Below are 21,968 nucleotides of genomic sequence, written 5' to 3'. Positions count from 1 at the left end.
GTTTGGTAGTATTGCTTGTGATGATTTAGGATGCCCCCTCCTCATTTTTCAGTGTAACTTCTCTTAAATGTATCTGTTGTAAAGAATCTTTGACTTTCTGTGACGAACAGCAGTCTTATTCATTATTGTGTATCTCACTACCCAGTTCATCTTACGTTGAAGGTTTGAAATCAAGGTACATGTAGATGCCACGCATGCAGGATGCTGATGAGACGTTTGATTTGTTACAGGGCACCTCAGAACGATTAACGATGCATTTGGTGGAAGAACATTCAGTGGTGGATCCAACGTTCATAGAAGACTTCCTGTTGACCTATAGGACTTTTCTCTGTAGCCCGATGGAAGTGGGCAAAAAGTTGTTGGAGTGGTTCAATGACCCGAGCCTCAGGGATAAGGTTGGAAGATATGTTCTAGTTTCCTTTCAAATGTGAAACATTCAGATATAATGTTAAAGAACTTTAATATGTATAATTATTACACCAGTTATGTTCAAATTATGTTGGTGGGTTAAGAGAATGTACTTTTTAAGCAAAAGAAAAGGGATGCTACAAATACTAGTTCTTGTTATAGATTCTATGTTCAGCCCTAGAATTTTCTTTTTTAACACAAAGGTCAATACATTGGACAGCAAATGTTTCAGTAGATTTTCCGTGAGAATCATTCCATATGTAGATGTATTTTTTATGTATTTTTGGGAGGAGGTGAGCTCCATGTCCTCCTCCTCTGCCATCTCAATTCCTTTCCCCTCAACAAATGTTTAGACTCTAGTTCTGTCAAAAATTCTGTTAAAACACAACCCGGAAATACCTGGGTTCCTTGGGAATGTGCATCCTCTAGTTCAGTAGCTGGCCGGTGTACATACACCACATAGAAGTTACAGGTTTTCAGTTGCCCCAAAACAGCATCTCCTCTCAACCATTTTGGGTGGGTAGGGCCCTGTCGTGTAATTCTGAACTGATGCTCTTCACCAGCTCTTGAGTCAGGCTCTTTTTCAAGGCCGAAGAGGGTGAGAAGTTCCTAGTCTTATGAGGTTTGAGAATTAACCAGCCTGTACTCATTTCTCCTTCCATATGACGGCCTTGTTTCTATGAGGCCCAGCGTGGGAGAGGCAGGGTGGAAAACCCAGAACTGGGGACAGACAGCAAAAGGCTTCCAGCTCCAGTGCTGGTCCTGCTGCTGACTACCCCTTGGCCTTAGGGCAGTCGTTGGACAGTGATGCCCTTCATGTCATCATCTGAGAGTCACAGGCGTAGACGACCTCAGCTAAGGTCCTCTGCTGTAAAACTTGCTTTGAGTATTTCCTCTGCCATTTTCCTCCTGCCACTCACCTCTTTATTTGTAAAATAGTAATCTGTGTCCTTTTGGGGTTGTTGTGAAGATGAATAACTTGGTACTGTCTGGCTCACAGCGAGCTCTTATTGCATCTTAAAGGTATTGGCGGTAGTTGGAGTATTCAATTCATGATTTACAAATCTCGTTTTTCTAACCTGGAATACAGCTAGTAGACTTTTAAGGTGGCTTCTCAGCTACAAAATTTTAATTTTATGAAAAAGTCAGGTATTAAGGATATAGTTTCAGGGGAGACAATAATCTTGGTTTCTTCAACTTGAAAAATGGTCAGTAGTGATAATAAATGACAAAAAATTAATATAAATATCAACTTGACTCCTGAGTGTTTACTCAGATTATATACTATATTTTGTCCCACTGTATTTAACAGTAAACAGTATTTTAACTGTAGTTTAACGATTAAGTGCATATTGTCACATCTGTTTCTTTCCTGCTAGAATAGCATACTTCATTTTCCTGCTTTAAGAGGTTAGTTAATACTTGAAAACAATGCTATGGAAAATTTCTTTGATATTATTATTCAAGATTGAGAAAGTTAAACTCATATAAAATAAAACAAGTGCTTTTTAATTTAAAGTTGCAGTTATACTCCTTTCATTTGGTAAAATTTTATTGAGAGTTTACTCTGAGCCAGGTGTTGTTATAAATATTAAGGATGCCCTTAGAACATAACAGATAAGATTGTCTTCATGGAACTTACAGTCTAATGAAGGTTGCACAGTTCTTGCTGGTATAAAGCAAATATTCCATAGCTGAGTGTGTGTATTGTGATGTATAAAGGTATAGGGCTCAGTGAAAACATGTGAACAGAGTAAGAAAAAGCAACTCATTTTTCCTGCAGAATTGTAGATGTTAAAGTTTCTGTCTTCTTGTGTATTAATTTATTTTGATTCTTTTTTTTCCTTTAGTTTTTGTTGTGACCTGTTTCAAATATATTTTGAGAGTAAGCAAGATATATGTTAATTACCATCCTTCAACATAAAGTCCACATTTAAAGTATTAATATATATTTTCAGAAAGTTATCCTCATCAATAAAATCTAAAGGTTTTGTTATTGTTTTTCTTGTTCCTTGTTGTTAGGTAAATTGTTTGTTGGATATCTTTTTTTGCAATGACCTTAAACACAAATCTTTAGCACTAGAAAGAAAAAAACCTATTAAAAATTAATTGATTTTTCAGGTTACACGGGTAGTATTATTGTGGGTGAATAATCACTTCAATGACTTTGAAGGAGATCCTGCAATGACTCGATTTCTAGAAGAATTTGAAAATAATCTGGAAAGAGAGGTAATATTTGTGATTTTTTTTTTCTTTAAATCACAGCTTTAAGTTCGTTTTATTCAGCCCATCTTTGAAACCACTCTTTTTGAACTCTTGTAGAAAATGGGTGGACATCTAAGGCTGTTAAATATTGCATGTGCAGCCAAAGCAAAAAGAAGATTGATGACGCTAACAAAACCATCCCGAGAAGCTCCTTTGCCTTTTATCTTACTTGGAGGCTCAGAGAAAGGATTTGGAATCTTTGTTGACAGTGTAGATTCAGCTAGCAAAGCAACAGAAGCGGGCTTGAAACGAGGGGACCAGGTATGGTATTTCTAGTTGCAAACGTAATGGTAAACGCTGGTATCTTCTTTTCCTTCAGTCAATTGGGAAACTGAAATTAATTTTATAACTTTGTTTTTAGATACTAGAAGTAAATGGTCAAAACTTTGAAAATATTCAGCTGTCAAAAGCCATGGAAATTCTTAGAAATAACACACATTTATCTATCACTGTGAAAACCAATTTATTTGGTAAGTATTTTGCATTTTTTGCATAGTCTCATTTTTCTCCTTTTGGTCTATTTTTTTAAACATTTATGTCTTAATCATGAAAAGTCATTGCTTATAATTCAAGCATCATAAGAATTGAAAATTTATAGTAAAATGCATAGATACAGAATTAATTATGTAAGCATATAATTAGATCTAAATGAAAGCCTACTTACTTGAGGACCATAACATTTAATTTTATTGATTTTTTATTGATAAATATTTTAAATATCTGTAAAGAATAAAAATCTGTCAATAAATACCTGTAACTTATTCTGAGTAGAAGTGGCAGAAAACATACAAAACAGATTTTTTGGTGTCATTCATTCCTTGTAGGAGTATTTTTCTGAAGGATTGCAGTTTTGATCACTGTAGTCTCTACTTAGTGTCTATTTCCAAGTTCTACAGTTGTCTTTGAATTATTCAGATATCCAATATTGGATGTTTTTTTGTGTTTGTTTCCTTTTTAGTATTTAAAGAACTTCTAACAAGATTATCAGAAGAGAAGAGAAATGGTGCCCCTCACCTCCCTAAAATTGGAGACATCAAAAAGGCCAGTCGCTACTCCATTCCAGATCTTGCTGTAGATGTAGAACAAGTGATAGGACTTGAAAAAGTAAATAAGAAAAGCAAAGCCAACACTGTTGGGGGAAGGAACAAGCTCAAAAAGATACTTGACAAGACTCGGATCAGTATCTTGCCACAGAAACCATATAAGTAAGTGTCTGTATGAATTTTCTCTGCATTCTATTATTGTATTAAAATAATAAGCAAAGGTAATAATGTAATGTTTACTCAGGAGTGTAAAAATTGTTTTAGGTTTTATGGCAGAGCTATCTTAGAAGCAACTGGACAATTGTTTTTATCCCATTTTAGCCACTTGCTTGCCTACTCCAATCTTCTTAGAGATAGTTAGCATTTCTTTGTTTGAACTATTGTATTTCTCATTTGGACTTTTAAAAAGCAAGAATGTGACTTTACTCCTGTCTCCCCGTGGCATGATGGGGTTGTTTCTGCTCTTGTTTCTTTGTGTCTAGGTGTCTGTTCACCATCAGCATCCACTTTTGCCAACTGAGTCTTTGCATCTTTGTGGCTCCCAGCTGCTATTATCTACCCTTGCCTTTCTCTTTTTGCTTCCGTCTCCTGTTTTCAGTTACTTAACTGTTGACGAGATGTCACCAACCAAGCACAGAACTCCTTTTTTTCCTCCTGGTGGGCTCTGCAGTCAGCGTGCCAGGTGTATTCTTGAATCTCTTCTTGGCTATTCGTTTATGCCAACAGCTCATACCAGACAAAGTTGCAAGTGTCACACTTTTAAAACTTTGCTTGTTTGCTCACTTTTTTCTTCACTTTAGCTTCTTCTAGGTCTGTGGATGTTTTATAAACCTCAGTTGGTGGTGGTGGTTTAATAACTAAGTTGTGTCCAGTTCTTTCAGCCCACCAGGCTCCTCTGTCCGTGAGATTTCCCAGGCAAGAAGACTGGAATGGGTTGCCATTTCCTTCAGGGGAATCTTCCCAACCCAAGCATCCAACCCACATCTCCGGCTTGGCAGGTGGATTCTTTACCACTGAGCCACCTGGGAAGCCCCATAAATCCCAATTACCATCAGTCAAAATTTTTTAAAATATTAAATTACACAGGTGCCCAAAATTTATTTGTTTATTATATATTCCTCTAACTACAGTAATATGAGATAACTTGAAAACATAAGGGTTATTTTTTTCCTTTCTTTCATGATCTAATAGGTCTTACAAAGTAGCAATACATATAACCATTCAGACTTTATAGAGTCTTTTTTCTAATTCCGCTTCTGATAAAAATTTCATACAAAGATTAGAGAGCTGTGTTCTAGAATATGCTGTTAGTGGATAGAATGTCAAACTTGTGTCCCTATTAAACTACAATGATTGATGCTTTCATATTAGCTAGAAATGACTGCTACAGCAGAGTCCTAAGGATAAGCAGGGTGTACATGGCAGTATTTATAGACTTGAGAGTGTGTTTGTACCAAGTAAGTTTCTAAGAGACAGTGGATTAGGCCTGCTGGCATTACAGAAAATAGAAATTGATTTTTTAAGTCACCCTTCATAATGAAAAACTCATTTTTAAGTGGATAAGAAAATTACTTAAATGTAGAATTATTAGCAGCACAATAATTAAAAAAAACTTAAGAGTTATATCTGACCATGAGTTAAATATGAACCTTTAAAACAATCTTAACACAAGTCAGCATGACCCTGGTGAGTATTAATAGAAATGTGACATGTAAGAGCTGAGATGAAATCCATCCCTGATACAGGGTGTTGGCGAAGGACACAGGATGAGAATACTGTGTATAAGATTATTATGTGTATTTGGAAAAATACTCAAAATCTAGAAAAGGGAAAAGAAAAAAGGATGATAAATAGATTGTTGATTTGGAAGCACTGAGGAGACATCTTAAATAATTTGCATTGAAGAATATATATGACTCATTTAAACATTTCATTTTGACCACATCTTTACCCATTCATCTGTCAGTGGACATGTCCTGGCTATTGTAAATACTGCTACAGTGAACACTGAGGCTACACACGGGTCTTTTTGAATTATGGTTTTCTCAGGGTATATGCTCAGTAGTGGGATTGCTGGGTCATTTGGTAGCTCTGTTTTTGGTTTTTTAAGGAACCTCCATAGTGGCTTTATCAGTTTACATTCCTACCAGTGGTGTAAGAGGATCCCTTATCTCCACATCCTCCCCAACATTTATTGTGTAGGTTTTTTGATAATCGCCATTCTGACTGGTGTGAGTTTACAATAACTCATTGTAGTTTAAATTTGGATCTCTCTGCTCTTTGACGAACTAGATGGGTGGGATGGGAGAGGGCGGGGTGGTGGGAGGGAAGTCCTAGAGGGAGGGGATATATGTAAACATATGGCTGATTCACTTTGTTGTACAACAGAAACTAGCACAACATTGTAAAGCAATTGCAACTCCATAAAAATAGACATTTTATTACAAAAAGTATTTGAAATCATCTATATATGTAATATAATTGAAAAGAATAATGATATTTAAAAGACGGCTCAGTAAACTATAGGATCTTTTATGTTGGTATATAGACTTGATTTAATAGTAGTCATTACTTGGGGCTTCCCAGGTGGTGCTAGGTGTAAAGACTCTGACTGCCAGTGCTGGAGATGCAAGATAATGCAGGTTCCATCCCTGGGTCGGGAAGATCCCCTGGAGTAGAAAATGGTACCCCACTCCAGTATTCTTGCCTGGAAATTGCAAATCTTTCCTAATAATCAGCACTTTTTATGTTTACAAAGATTTTTTTTTTTCCTAACAAAGCTTATCAAAGTAGTCAAGCAGATAAATATTCTAGATATACTGGTTTTTTGGTTTTTTTTTCCTCTCTGTCTCTTTCTCAAACATTATCAGTACCACAGAAGCTAAGGTGCCAGACGGTGGCCACCTGGCAAGGACAGGCCTGGCAGAGGGATGTGAGAAGAGGAGGGAGGATAGTAGAGGACAGTAGAGCTCAGGTCCAGTTGTTGAGTAAGTGGAGAAAGACTACTGAACCCCGAGGAAAGAGAATAAGCCAGCAGATCACATAGAAAGTTAACCAAGGTCAAAAAAATCTCAGGAACAAAGAGAGTTGGAGAGGTCCAGCGGGAAGAGGCTGCGCTCAGAGGTGGACCGTTCTGAGCCTGATCTTTACTTTAACACAGTTTCAATCCAGGAGTAGTCTTGTGTCTGTGGATGGCAGAGACACAAGTCAGAGCAGAGTGTTAGATCACCGTGTTGGGTGTGACCTGTTGCTGGGAAACGGGTCTGAAGAAGGCCACCCTCGGGGAACGGCCAGAGTGTCTGACCAGTACCGACAGTGTCTGCGCCAGCAGGAGCCCAGCTGATTCTGTCTTTGACCCGAGTCCACAGCAGTCGTCTCGAGTCCTGTGTGACATCTCATATTTTGGGCAGTAAAGGCTGCTTTATAAAGTTGAAAGATAAAATTCCACCAATAATGTGAATGTTTTAATGTTTCATAGGACATTAATCCTTTTTGTCTGCATATACATGCCTCTGTGCGCTTAAATAGAAATATAGTTTTGTTATGAATATAGCTAAGAATTTTTTAAATTTTTATTGAAATATAGTTGATTTATAATATTTCTCAGTTTCAGGTGTACTGCAAAGTGATTCCATTTTATATGTATATATGTTTGTGTTTTCATTCTTTTTTAGGTCCTTTTCCATCATTGGTTATTATAAGAGATTGAGTATAGTTTCTTGTGCTATATACAGAGGGTCCTTGTTATCTGTTTTATATATAGTAGTGTGCATATGTTAATTCCAAACTCCTAATTTATCCCTCCCCCTCCCCTTTCTCCTTTGGTAACCATATGTTTTCTATATCTATGAGTCTATTTCTGATTTGTAAATAAGTTCATTTGTATCATTTTTTTTTATATTCCACACATAAGCAGTCTAATAGATTTATCATTCTCTGTCAGACTTCCTTCCCTTAGTATATTCATCTCTAGGTCCACCTATATTGCTACAAACGGCATTATTTCATCCTTTTTTATAGCTAAGAAAGGTGCCATTGTGTTTATATACCACATCTTCTTTAGCCATTCTTCTCTTCATGGGCACTTAGGTTGTTCCCGTGTCCTGGCCATTCTAAATAGTGCTGCAATGTAAATGTAAATGGAGTGCATATGTCTTTTCAGATTGGTGTTTTCTCCAGATATATGGCCAGGAGTGGGATCTCTGGACCATGTTTACATATGAGTTTTTAAGAATTTATACTAACGTCATCCCAAGTCTTGTCCTTACTTATTTGCCTTTGTGATTTCCATTTCTCTCCCAAATAAAAAGGAAGAATGATGCTAGATTATTATTATTTTTTGCACAGCCATTAAAAATGATATGTAGTAGGTATTATGATCAAGCTGTCATGTCTAAAAACTTAATGATGCTGCATCTTAATTTTATGATACCTTGATTTATGTCTCAACCTTAGTATGATCTTTCTCTTCATTTCAAGGTACTTATAGAAATTGGTTAGAACTATAACCAATTGCTTGTGTTCTAGTTAATTTTGTGTTTGTGCTTACTGCTTTATTCTGATGTTTTGTTTTGGAAATAGTTGGCCCTTCAAATCTAGAAATAGTTTTTATGTATTATTAAATCATGTTTCAAGAGTTATACCCAGGCTTTTATAAATGGAAGTGAGTTTGTAGCTATCGATAGTAAGCAGTACTTCTCTTGGAGCTTAAATGTAGAACTAGAAATTTTAAGTAGAAAGTTAAAAGTAAAAGTGAGTCATTGGATTTCCACTGCCTCTTCTTTGGTGCCAAGAAATGTCACCATGCACCACTACTTTTTTATGCTCCATATAATTAAGAAATAATGTCTGTGTCAGGCTTTCTTTACATTTGACTCTATCGTGATCTCATTTATCTCTCTGAAACATTGGAGGATGAAATTGGGACAGTTTGGACTTTTTTTCCTCCATTCATTTTACTCAATTTCTTCAGTTCTTAAAGATAAGATTATAAAACAACTTATCATTCTGAGGCAGAAGTCATCATTTGAGTGACTAAATGCCTTTCTTAAAATGTGCTTTTTCTTAACTCTATTTCCATGACTAACTCGGGCTTATCTTTTCTTAAATATATGTCTGTAACTCAGAAACTACTAATACTCGTTATGATTCATCTAGTTAAAAAGATGAAGGTTTTAGAGAAACATGCACTTGAGTTGGATATGCAAGCAGTAGTTGCTTTTGTAATTTACAATCAAATTTATTAATGATATTTGCACATTAACTGCTAGTATTCTGAAATATGGTTTATTTCTTATCTGTGTGCACTATTTATTGGTGAGCCATAACTTTTTAACTTGCTGATCATTTATTTTGTACCTTTCTTCTTGGTCCAGTGATATCGGGATTGGTCAGTCTCAAGATGACAGCATAGTAGGATTAAGGCAGACCAAGCACATCCCAACTGCACTGCCTGTCAGCGGAACCTTATCCTCCAGTAATCCTGACTTACTGCAGTCACATCATCGCATTTTAGACTTCAGTGCTACTCCTGGTGAGCACCACTCATATGGTTTTGTTTTTTTTATGTTTTTTTCCCCCTAATGTAATGGCAATGCTTTGTATATCTCTCTTGCTTTGGCATGGACTCTGTCAGATGCTAAAAGTCATGATAAATGTAAATTTCAAACAGTTGGAACCGGTTTTTTTATTATTATTATTACTCAGACTATTTTAGTTTGCCCACAAGCAAATGGATCTCTCAGATGTTCCCTTTCATAAAATGAAGTTAACATGGTACCCTGCAGATATTACTAGGTCATATTAAATAAAAAGAAAGAGGCATATTTTAGGTCAGCTTCCTGGATTTTTCAATATAATAAAGATGAACTTTAGATTTAAATTTTTTCCTTTCTGCTGACAACTTTAACTGCTGCTATTGTGATCGGATCTGTTTGTCTGTGGATCATTTGGTTATCCTAGGGCAAATGTGTTCATTCACTGTGCCTGTATGTTGACTGAATCCATCTTTGAAGAATTGTTGATGTAAGGGAGAGATGGAAGTTTAGCATTATCTTTTCTGAGAATTTTTTTCACATTGCTTTGTTTAATTTTATTACCATGTACTGAAATCCTTTCTACTGACATATGACTCTTCTTTCCACCAGACTTGCCAGATCAAGTGCTAAGGGTTTTCAAGGCTGACCAGCAAAGCCGCTACATCATGATCAGTAAGGACACTACGGCGAAGGAAGTGGTTGTCCAGGCCATCCGGGAGTTTGCCGTGACCGCCACTCCGGATCAGTACTCACTCTGTGAAGTCTCTGTCACACCAGAGGGAGTGATCAAGCAAAGAAGGCTTCCGGATCAGCTGTCCAAACTTGCTGACAGAATACAGCTGAGCGGAAGGTAGACGTTATTCATCCTGTTGGATTTCTCTGCCCCCTCTCCTCAAACCCATACCAAAGGCCTGTGAACACTTTGCAAGGGTTTTTTAAATAAGTATCCCTATAGATTAAAAAGATTTCCCTCATTCACTGAGCATTGCCACATCACAGGGAATGCACACTGTAGATGGTTGACCCTCACAAGGATCTCTTAGGAACTTGTGCAAAACAAGGCCGCTGTGACCTGACCGTTCCTTGCTGCTCAGAGGTGCTCATGCTCCCATCAGGACTCGGGGCTGGCAGAAAGGCACACCCTTCTCCTGGGAGTTGCGCATTCACAATACACCTTCCACCTTCCTGTGTCATTTGCTTCTGCCTACCTGACTTTTCTAGGAGCTTCATTTGTTTAGGTAGAGATATCTGTGACAGCGTGGTTGGCTAAAGCTGCCTATTATTATTCATGACACTAATGAAATATCCTTCTTAACTCTGGAACCAAAGCTGAGTTGCCTCAGGGCTTGGTCTTTTACTGCCTTGTATTTGTAGGAAAACATTGTATGGGATTTTGTCAGCCTCTCAAATGGTGTTTCCATTGATATTCTCAAATCACAAATTAGTGACAGTTGGAAAAGTCGTTATGCCTTGACTTTCGTATAATAACTAGGTTTTGCACTTTCTGAAAATCGAGTGTTTTCATAAATCACATTTTTTCTTTTTTTCTCATCATATGGAGTGTTTCATTGTATTCTTGCCTTTTGTGTTAAACATCTAAACCTGATTTAATTCATTCAGAACTTCTTTTTTCTTGCTGTCAGCTATAACTTTCTTGCTCTTCTTCACTTTCACTTTATTACCAGCCCCAACTCTGGTAGGTAGTATCCATTTTTCTCGTTATGATTTAAATATCATTGATCTGTCTATGATCATGATGGAGTTCTCCAAATCTCCACTGAGGTGCAGAGTTCTGATTCACAGTCATTGCTCAACAAAATTATAAATGGATTCACATCATGGGCTTCATGAGTAATCAAAGCTGAGAACATCTATTACTGTCAAGCCTCGAGGTCTGTGTCTTCTGTCACGTCGGCTTTGGCGAAATATGCAGAAGGCCAGTTTGACAGGACCACAATTCTCATTCTGCTTCTTCCTTTATGGGGTCTGGCTTAAGAAAGCATCTTTCTATAAAATCAGTAAAAAAAAAAAAAAATCACAGAGTAAACATCTGCATTCTCTTTGGACAAGTTGCTGACAAAGAGAAAGGCGCACGGACCCTGAGTTTTCTCTCTACAGCTGGTGTTCATCTTTCTGAGCCCCTGTTTCTTCATCTGACAAGCAGGAGAAACACATACCCCACTTATGTGTAGGGTTTTTGTGAGAATCAGATATTTGAAAGTCAAAATCCGTCTTAGGATCGTTCTCCTCATAGCATCAAAGAGAGGGAAATGGCTTACAGGTTTCGTTGGTATTTGAATAAATAGGTGAACTTGGGTGGACCAGAAGTCACAGAGAATCCCCGGGGAACAGAGTGGTCACTCTGTGTCGGATCTCCTCCTCTTCCTTGCTTGGATCCCATTTCCTTATTTAAACCCATTATCTAAGTTCAGCTATTTTCTGTCCTTATTAGCCAAAAACAAAAAGAGAAAATAATCTAGAAGGAAGGGAAGAGTCGTAGGAAACAGATTACAGGTGATGCAGATGCAGTTCCGTGTGACGTGTTTGCGTCTATCAGTGGCTTCTGGGTGGCGTTCTGTGGTCTGGTGTCTGAGGAGTCACTGCGTCCTCCGTCTGCCAGGCAGAGTCCCCACATCATTCAGCGGCACATCCTCACTGCTGTTGTGTAGACAGCGCCGTTCTTCCAGGAATGTCTTGAGACTGCTGCTCAGGCTTTGGACTCTGTGTCCCTCACAGGTATTACTTGAAAAACAACATGGAGACGGAAACCCTTTGCTCGGACGAGGACGCGCAGGAGCTGCTGCGAGAGAGCCAGATCTCGCTGCTGCAGCTCAGCACCGTGGAGGTGGCCACGCAGCTCTCCATGCGCAACTTCGAGCTTTTCCGAAACATCGAGCCCACCGAGTACATCGATGACTTGTTCAAGCTCAAATCAAAAACCAGCTGTGCCAACCTGAAGACGTTCGAGGAAGTCATCAACCAGGAGACGTTTTGGGTGGCATCCGAGATTCTGCGGGAGATAAACCAGCTGAAGAGGATGAAGATCATTAAGCATTTCATCAAGATAGCTCTGCACTGTAGGGAGTGCAAGAATTTTAACTCCATGTTTGCAATCATCAGGTGAGAGCACGTTCATCATAAGAGTCGATTCGGTTTGCAGATTAAAAAATACATATCAATCCAGGAAAGCCATACAATTGTAGGAGTGTAGTAGTTTTTTAATTACATCACATGGAATAATTCTTTTTCTCTGAATCCTAATTGTAACCCTTTATTTAAAGTCTCTTATAATGGATGGACCTAGAGATTATCATACTAAGTAAAGTCAGTCAGAGCAAGACAAATATCATATGGTATTATTTATATGTGGAACCTAAATATATATGTGTGTGTGTGTAAATGAACTTATTTACAAAACAGAAGTAGACCCATAGACATACGAAATAAACTTATGGTTAGCAAATGAGAGAGAGGTGAGGGAAGGATAATTTAGGAGTTTGGTTTAAAATATATACACTATTATATATAAAATGGGCTTCCCTGATGGCTCAAACGGTAAAGAATCTGCCTGCAATGCAGGACACCTGGGTTTGATCCCTGGGTCGGGAATATCCTCTGGAGTAGGAAATGGCAAGCCATTCCACTGTTCTTGCCTGGAGAATCCTATGGACAGAGGAGCCTGGCAGGGTACATACAGTCCATGGGGTCACAGAGAGTTTGACTCAACTGAGCAATTAACATATTTAAAGTAGATAAACAACAAGGCCCTACTGTATAGCGTAGGGAACTATACTCAGTATTTTGTAATAGCCTGTAACAGAAAAGAATCTGAAAAAGAACAGATATATATGTATGTGTGTGTGAGTGTATTAATAAAAAATATATATGACAAATAACTGTGCTGTACTCCTGAAACTAACACAGCATTGTAAATCAGTGGTACTTCAATTTAAAACAACCTTGTATGCTGATTTAAAGCCCAGAAAATATGTATTTGCCATTTTTTTTTTTTAGCTCTGTGACTTGGGGCAAATTATTTGAATTTCTCTGACTGTCAATTTATTTCTGTATAAAATAACAATGACCCAAAAGAGTTATCAAGTAACCTAAATGGTATAATGTGTATAGAGTTCCGTCAGTTGCACAAGGCAGATGGATGCCTAGTAAATGTTAATTTTCTTCTCCTCTAAGTGCTTAGAGGCTGGAAGCAAATACAGACTGAAACAATGAACAAAATTGATGCCGATGGTTAAATTAGTCATTTTTTCTGTCTAAGAATTTGATCATACTATTATTGTCCTTATAGCTTTTAAATTATTACCATAGGATATATATATCCTCACACATATTTTTATTGGGGTACAATTGCTTTACAGCCATTGCGTTAGTTACTTTTGTACAACAAAGTGAGTCAGCCATAAGTATACATATATCCTCCCCCTCTTGGACCTCCCTCCCCTCTTTCCCCATCCCACCCCTCTAGGTCATCACAGAGCACAGAGGTGAGCTTCCTGTGTTATATAGCAGCTTCCCACTAGCTCTCTATTTTACACACGGTAGTGTTTATTAATATATGTCGATCTTAATCTCCCAATTCATCCCCCTCCCTCTCATATCCATACACTCGTTCTCTACAATCAGCATCTCTATTCCTGCCCTAGAACTAGGCTCACCTGTACCATTTTTCTAGATTCCACATATAAGCAATAGTATATGATATTTGTTTTTCTCCTTCTGGCTTCCTTGACTCTGCACAACAGACTCTAGGTCCATCCACGTCTCTACAAATGACCCAGTGTCACAGGATATTTGTTGATCTGCTTTATCAAATGCCTGCTCGGTGCCAAGTACTTTATGTATGGAGATCAAGCAGTGAAACACAGCCCTGCCCTCGTGACACTTGACACTATAGTAGTTCTGCCTACAGTAAATAGACCAGAGGCTATAAAGGGGAAAAGAGGAGAACTCCAAGGGCCTGTCCCTGCTTGCATCTTCAGTTCTCATTACCCAGAATTATTAATAGTCCTTCGAATCCTGTACATTCCTGTGTATACACAGCATGCACGCAGAAGTGTTCTGTGTTAATAAATAAGCAATACATTCTTACCGTCCTTCAACAGGACGAGTCACTTAATTTTATACCACTTATCTTTTTTCCCTCTCAGTGGCCTAAACCTGGCGCCAGTGGCAAGACTGCGAACTACCTGGGAGAAACTTCCCAATAAATACGAAAAGCTGTTTCAAGATCTCCAAGACCTGTTTGATCCTTCCAGAAACATGGCGAAATACCGCAATGTCCTCAACAGTCAGAACCTGCAGCCTCCTATCATCCCCCTGTTCCCAGTGATCAAGAAGGATCTTACGTTCCTTCACGAAGGTGAGTATATAAGTTGGAAGGTTTCTGTCTCCACCAGTGGAAGTGTAGGATGAATGCCATGTGATTCCCTTTTCCTTCTTTACCAATTACAGGGAATGACTCCAAAGTTGACGGGCTGGTCAATTTTGAGAAGCTAAGAATGATTGCGAAAGAAATCCGTCACGTTGGCCGAATGGCCTCTGTGAACATGGACCCTGCCCTCATGTTCAGGACTCGGTGAGTGTCTCCCTCAGCAGTGTTCCTGGGGTTAGAGAAGGTTGAGCTTAGCGCTTCCTAATCAATGAGAGAAGGTTTTGAATACATCCATCTGTGGCGAGATTTATCAGGGTGTGTACAGACTCTCCATTGAGCTGTAATTCAGAATGATTGTCTGATTCCACATCTGGTACACGTTGGGCTGTCAGTGAAAACAGTTTGTCCCTCAGACACTGTTCATTGACCATGAGACACAACTATTCTTATTTTTTCAGAATGCTGATTTGCAGAGCTAAAAGGCATAATTGATAGTATGAACTAAAATATATAAATGATCCAAGTGGTATTGTCTCACTATCCACACAATGGATTGAGCTGTCAGTGTAGCCAAAAATGATGAATCCAGAGAAGGAGAGAACAAGAAGTCTTTACAACAGAATATTTACTTTTATTTGTCTTTTGAGCCAGAAAGCTATTGCTGGTCCAGTTGTGTGTGTGCGTGAGGCAATTATGCAGTTTATGGTTTGTGGGCTTCTAGTACTGCTTATCCAGAAGTCTGGTCCTTTCTTTCTGAGCTTGTGATCTCTCTGTCTCTCTCTACACCCATGCTTCAACCTCCACGGCTCTCACTTACAGGAAGAAGAAGTGGAGGAGTCTGGGGTAAGTGGTGGCGGCACGGCACACCCACACAGTTCTCATCCTGCTCATGGCATTGTGTTTTTCTTACCCGCTGTGTTTCCTGACGCTTTGCATTTTTGCATTTTTTTTTTCTTAACCCTCTTGCTCTAGCAGAATTTCAGTTGGCAAACTGACTTCAAGTTTAATCTACTGGGGCTTTTTTGCTTTTGAGGTCATGACCCATGAGAGCTGTGAAATGATTGATGACTGTTCTGGGGAACCATAGGCCAGGCCTTACTCCTGAGCTTTCAAAAAGATTTAATTTTAATACAATTTGTGTGTTTTGAAATGAGAAAAGTCTAACCTGGGGTGAGGGGGAAAAGGGTGTTAGGGAAAATTGTGCAATTTAAATACTGTTGCACAGATTTTTGTGAAGTGAATCTATGTAATACAGAAGGTGCCCCTACATGTTAAAACTAAATTTTTTACAGCTCAACTAACTACTGTTTTCATTCTATAAACCAGTCCTTTTCAAAAATAATTCTTAACAACTCATATGCTAGTTCCTGTACATGTGTTTTTACATTTGCATGACCATTTTATTAACAAATTGACCATATTACTCGAAAAACTCACTACACTTAACCCAAGCAATAAGAAAACAATTGTGAACGTTGTGGGTAAATTTCTTTAAATCTATATAAGACATCCCCTTTAGTAGAAATAAATTTAATGTCACTGTTAATTATTGTAACTGTGTATTCTTGCATGAGCTTTTATATATAGTAATTATTAATTGCTGGCTTCTACAAGAGAACTGCCTTGGATGCTTTTAGAGGCAAAAAAGTAGAATTTTTAGTTTGAACAGAACAAGTACCAAACATGTATGTATACCTATAGTGTATGTAGAATTCTTTTTAATTTGAAAAAAATCATTTTAATCTATATATTATGTGTTAATCTATATGAACATGATATGATTCTATATTCCTTTGTGACAGTTTACTTACCAGAATGAGGCATATGGCCTCTTGAACTAGACTGTTAGAGAAGTCTTGGCACATTTCCTGTGGGTATGGTGACCCCATGCTGGAGCGAGCTGTATCTCTGCCTTTTCATCTTCCAGGTCGCTCAGCCAGGGTAGTACAAACGCAACCGTGCTAGACGTTGCTCAGACAGGTGGGCATAAAAAGCGGGTGCGTCGTAGCTCCTTTCTCAATGCCAAAAAGCTATACGAAGATGCCCAGATGGCTCGCAAAGTGAAGCAGTACCTGTCCAATCTGGAGCTCGAGATGGATGAGGAAAGTCTTCAGACGCTATCCCTGCAGTGTGAGCCGGCCACCAACACACGTGAGTTTCTCCTTAAAGTGGCTGCAGGTCCGGCTGGAATGCAGATGGGTTTCCTGTGCCAGCACGGCAGGGCAGGGTGCAGGGGCACATAGCATCCTGAGACACGCTAGCCTTTCCTGTAATTACAGCACACAGCGCAGTCCTGGGCTTGGGCTCGTGTCCACTGGGGTTAGCGTGGAGACCACGACACCACAGACTACTTCAGGGTGACTGACTTATTTGGTTTCATCCCAGGGCCATCAGGGTGCAGGCAAGGGACGCATGGGCGGATGCAGCTCCCATTCCCATGCCTTGTTTTCTCACAAAGATACCTGCAAAGTGATGGGCAGCCTGGGAGGGGCAGAGACCGAGGTGTGCTAGCTGCCCCTTACCCCTTAGCCCGGAAAGCACCCAGCAGTCAGTTCAGCTACCACATGAGGCAGGAATTCTGCTCCACAGGGAACCACACCTCAGCCTAGTGCATAGATCTGGCCTGGTCAGAAATGGGGGCTGCTTTCTTTCTCTTGGCATTTGTATTTGTAAGACGGAGGCATTTTCCATTTGGGACACTTTGGGATCTTTTAGGGCTGCCCTGGTAGCTCAGTGATAAAGAATCCACCTGTCAGTGCAGGAGACACAGGTTCGATGTGTAGGTTGGGAAGATCCCCTGGTGGAGGAAATGGTTACCCACTCCAGTAATCTTGCCTGGAGAATCCCATGGACAGAGGAGCCTGGTGGACTGCAGTCCCTGAGGTCACAAAGAGTCAGACACAACTTAGCAACTAAACAACAGTGGGCAAGTTTGAAGATACCTTCTACAGAGTTTAAATGTTAGATAATTGAGGAGATTCAGGTTATTATATTAGTAAATTTACCCAGGTACCATGTATCATGGTGAAGAGCTTGTCCTCATCAGTCAGATTGGTCTGAATTAAAATCCTGTTTGTTCCTTGTCCTAACAATGTCACCTTAGGCAGGTTGTTTAAGCTCCTTTATGTGTAAAATGGAGGAAGTCAAATATGTCATTGAGTTGTCTTGAATATTAATACACTTTAAATACAGCATTTGATTGCCCTGTTAAATTGGCTTGCCTTCTATCTGCCGTGGAATCATACACTCAGCATAATACTCAAGCAGTACTGAGTGCTGTTAGCAACATAGATCATTCTAACCCATAGGAGAGAGAATTTGGTAGTAAAAAGATTGTAGCTAATATTATCTGTTAACTGAAAACATATCATGGAATTTGGGGTACCATTTTAGGAAAATAATTTCTAACAATTTTCCTTTTACGGTTTTATAATATATTTGGGTTTTTTATAGACATACTTAAAGCATATTAAACGATCCACACTTTTTTTTTAATGTGGTACTTAATAGTATAATCATCTTTTGAGATGGCTAGCTTCATAAAGTGAATCTTGTTCTGTTGTGCTTTTTTTTCTGTAACAAACGTTCTCCCCCTGCCCTTGTTTCTATCCTTTTTATGGGGAACAGGAAAAAAGATACACATTTCTGTATTCTAACTGCAGAAAGCGCTGATGCAGTTCTATAATTATCTCACATGTGGCCACTAACCTCTTCAACTTGGTGTTCTATTTTCAAACCAAACAATTACCAGTGCCTAAGAATCCCAGTGACAAAAAGCCTGTCAAGTCGGAGACCTCCCCAGTGGCCCCGAGAGCGGGGCTGCAGCCGAAAGCGCAGCCGCAGCCGCCGCCGCCGCCGCCGCACAAACTCAACCAGGGACTGCAGGTTCCCGCCGTGTCCCTCTACCCTTCACGGAAGAAAGTTCCCGTAAAGGACCTCCCACCTTTCGGTAGGTGACTCCGTTCACACCTCCCCCTCCCCCACTTATTTATTTTGTTAAAAGTATTGTGAATTACAAAGTTGGGTTAATTACTGCGGTCAGTTAATCTTCAACAAAGGAGTCAATATGCATTAGGGAAAAGACAGTCTCTTCAAGTGGTGCTAGGAAAGCTGGACAGCCCCATGTAAATCAGTGAGGTTGGAACATGCCCTCTCACCATACACAAAAATAACCTCAAAATGGCTTTTGAGTTTAACTCAAAACATAAGACCTTTATGTTTAACTTTAACATAAGACCTATAGTCGTAAAACTCCTACAAGAGATCATAAGCAAAAACATTCTCTGACACAGATCATAGCAACGTCTTCTTAGGTCAGTGTCCCAAGGCAGTAGAAACAAAACCAAAAATAAACAAATGAGGCCTAATCAAACTTACAAGCTTTCGGCCGGCAAAGGAAGCCATAAACAAAATGAAAAGACAACTGACAGAATGGGAGAAGATATTTGCAAACAATGTGATGGACAAGGGCTTAATTTCCAAACAACTCAAACTCTATACAAACAACTCTAACAACTCGACCACAAAAAGGCAAACAACCCACACACCCTTTTGGCACTGTTCATTCCCCACCTGCTTCTGGGACTCAGGAACAGTGCTTATTTTGGGTATCGTCATCTGACACACCTGAGTTTTCCCTGATTGGCCCCTCTCTTAATAAGACATTAAGACCATGAAGTTAAACTTTACTTTTGCCAGTGGGAAGGACTGTTCTTATAGAGCATCTCATTCAGTCATGCTCATTTGTCATAGCGATGGGGGCAGTGACAGGACATGAGGCTTTTACTCATTTAACTTTTAACAAGTACAGAAGCTGCTTTGCCCATATACCATATTTAAACTAGTTTAACCTTATGATCAGTGAGTTGCTGGAATTTAGGCAGAATATTTCTAAGTGAAATGATTTGTCTGGAGGCGTAACTCTCATTTGTTGAATCATCGATTCTGTAACTTGGGAGGAAAACAGCTCCAGTTAAAGGAGCTTCATCTTTCCTATTAAAAGTAAAGTATGGACTACTTTAGTCCTTTTATGTAAATGGAACAAAATTATTTTTCATAAAATGTTCTAGTTCATTTTTCTATCTGTATAAATATATATATGTGTGTGTCTGTGTGACAGGAAACAATAAAAGGAAAGAAATTTTAAAAAACAACTGGCAGCAAAGAGTTGACTCTTGATAGAGTAGGGTACTGGTAACTGGGATAGTTCCCGGCGAGCTGCAGGCTGTCCACGCGTCGAGCGGGGAGTCCTTGATGCTCGATGTGCCCTGTCATGAGTACTCTGTCACTGGCTCCTTCCTCCTGATCAGCAGGTGTCCCATTTGTTGAATTGGGGAAGAGTGAAATATCTCCCCTTTATGGGACGTTTTCCTCTTCGAAATATTTGTGTTGCTACCTCTATCACAAACAAACTGAATTAATGTTCCTTTGTCCACTGTGTTGTATTTTTAATGTAATTTTATTTATTTTTTGGCTGCACTGTGTGGCATGTGGGATCTAGTTCCCCCACCAGGGATGGAAACCAAGCCCCCTGCGGTAGTTGTGCAGCGTCTTAACCACTGGACCTCCAGGGAAGTCCCTCCACTTCCCTGTTCTGAATATTCTTGTACTCCCAAGTCCCCTGCAAGCCAACCTCTATTGCCTCTTTTCTGCTTCTTATATGGACATAGCCTGTTACTCCACATGGAGGCACATCTAATGGAGAGTCATCCCCCTCTTTCCCAAGGAGACTTTCTCCAATATTTTTAGGCCTATTTGAATTTATGAGCTTTAGGAATATGGATGAAATAGTCATGTGTCTTCTTAAGAGAGTTTAACAAACATTTAAAGTCACATGATATGAAATATTAACTTAGAGTTGCTGAGCTCACCCAGCACCCCCATTCAAGAACTAAGTTTTATTCTGAATACTTCCTACAATTTTTTTAAGATATTTTTTTTTTTATATGGACCATTTTTTAAAGTCTTTAGTGAATTTGTTGCAATATTGCTTCTGTTTTATGTTTTGGTGTTTTGGCCATGAGGCAGGTAGGATATTAGCTCCATGACCAGAGACCAACCTTGCAACCCCTGCATTGGAAGGCTATGTCTTAACCACTGGACTGCCTGGGAAGTCCCCCTTCCTGCATTTTTTATTTTAATGTCTTTGTCATCAAAGTACTTTCAAAGTGGAACAGAGTTTTATAAGGCATAGCATCTTCACATCCATCTACATTGTTCAAAGGCAGCACTTTTTCATTCTGTGTGTGATGCTGTCTGGGAATTTTTCTTTTCCACATTAAAGCTGTTCATTCATGTAGCTTTAGTGTAACTAGTGTTTTCATGTATCCTGTATATATTATTATTTGTATGTGTAATTAAAAGATTGCTTGAAAAATGATTTTTAAAAGATTGTATTGAAAAGTAGTATCAGACACATGAGGTGAAATGAAGGATTAAATCTTGGTTAAATTTCATTGCCTCCTTTTTTAATGGATTCTGTTAAGTCTGAAAACATCAAAACTAACATAAGGACTTCCCTGGTGGTCCAGTGGTAAAGAATCTGCCTTCCTATGCAAGGGCTGAGGATTTGATTCCTGGTCAAGGAACTAAGATCCCATATACTGCAGGGCAACTAAGCCTGCATACCACAACTGAGACCCAAGCTGACAAAAATAAATATTTAAGGACTTCCTGGTTGTCCAGTGGTTAAGAATCCTCCTGCCAATGTAGGGGGCACAGGTTTGATCCCTTACCTGGGAAGATTCTACATGCCTTGGAGCAGTTAAGCCTGGATGCCCCAACTGTTGAGTCTGTGCTCTAGAACCTGGGAGCTGCAACTACTGAAGCCCATGCGTCCTAGAGCTCATATTCTACGATAAGAGAGGCCACCACACCACAACTAGAGAGTACTCCCTGCTCCCCTCAGCTCGAGAAAGCCCATGCACAGCAATGAAGACCCAGCACAGCCAAAAAATAAAAATAAAAGCTAATATTAATTGAGGTAGTTTCAGCCTCTAATGCCTCCCCTTAGGTCTTTTTGTTGTTCAAAATATGGTACTTGGGAGTGCCTCATAATAATGCTACAGACTTAGTAAAAATCTCTTCATGTGACTTCCTCATATCTAAAGTAGTTTTTAGGGGAAAAATCACCTGAAAGTAGCACATGGAATCCTTCTTCTTCTGCCTTACATCCTCCTGCTTGATCTTGCACTTGGTGCTCGATGGCTCCCCCCGGACACCTCCTCCCTCAACTTCTGGTTCCTGGCACTTGCAGGGTCCCCTCCTGCTGCTGCTCCTTCATCTGCTTATTGATCAGATATTACTGTGGAATTCCTTAATGCTCCT

The 21,968-nt window shown here is 39.3% G+C and overlaps 1 protein-coding gene across 11 annotated transcripts in view; it reads left to right on the top strand.

Annotated features, from left to right (window-relative positions):
- Positions 1-21,968, top strand: part of RAPGEF2 (Rap guanine nucleotide exchange factor 2) — a 256,054-nt gene that overhangs the window by 224,529 nt on the left and 9,557 nt on the right. For 10 of the 11 annotated variants that reach the window (XM_043487356.1, XM_043487372.1, XM_043487368.1 and 7 more), the window contains 13 exons: positions 231-395; positions 2,530-2,637; positions 2,731-2,934; positions 3,035-3,143; positions 3,632-3,878; positions 9,092-9,249; positions 9,863-10,103; positions 11,990-12,373; positions 14,419-14,630; positions 14,723-14,846; positions 15,462-15,485; positions 16,570-16,793; positions 18,394-18,591. In XM_043487356.1, coding sequence (XP_043343291.1) covers positions 231-395; positions 2,530-2,637; positions 2,731-2,934; positions 3,035-3,143; positions 3,632-3,878; positions 9,092-9,249; positions 9,863-10,103; positions 11,990-12,373; positions 14,419-14,630; positions 14,723-14,846; positions 15,462-15,485; positions 16,570-16,793; positions 18,394-18,591 — 2,398 coding nt within the window. The remainder of the gene's footprint in view (positions 1-230; positions 396-2,529; positions 2,638-2,730; positions 2,935-3,034; positions 3,144-3,631; positions 3,879-9,091; positions 9,250-9,862; positions 10,104-11,989; positions 12,374-14,418; positions 14,631-14,722; positions 14,847-15,461; positions 15,486-16,569; positions 16,794-18,393; positions 18,592-21,968) is intronic. The other variant, XM_043487364.1, reaches the window with a different exon arrangement.

This window comes from Cervus canadensis, chromosome 1, assembly GCF_019320065.1.
Source record: "Cervus canadensis isolate Bull #8, Minnesota chromosome 1, ASM1932006v1, whole genome shotgun sequence".
Taxonomy (NCBI): Eukaryota; Metazoa; Chordata; class Mammalia; order Artiodactyla; family Cervidae; genus Cervus; species Cervus canadensis.
This window is presented reverse-complemented; position numbering and strand designations above follow the sequence as displayed.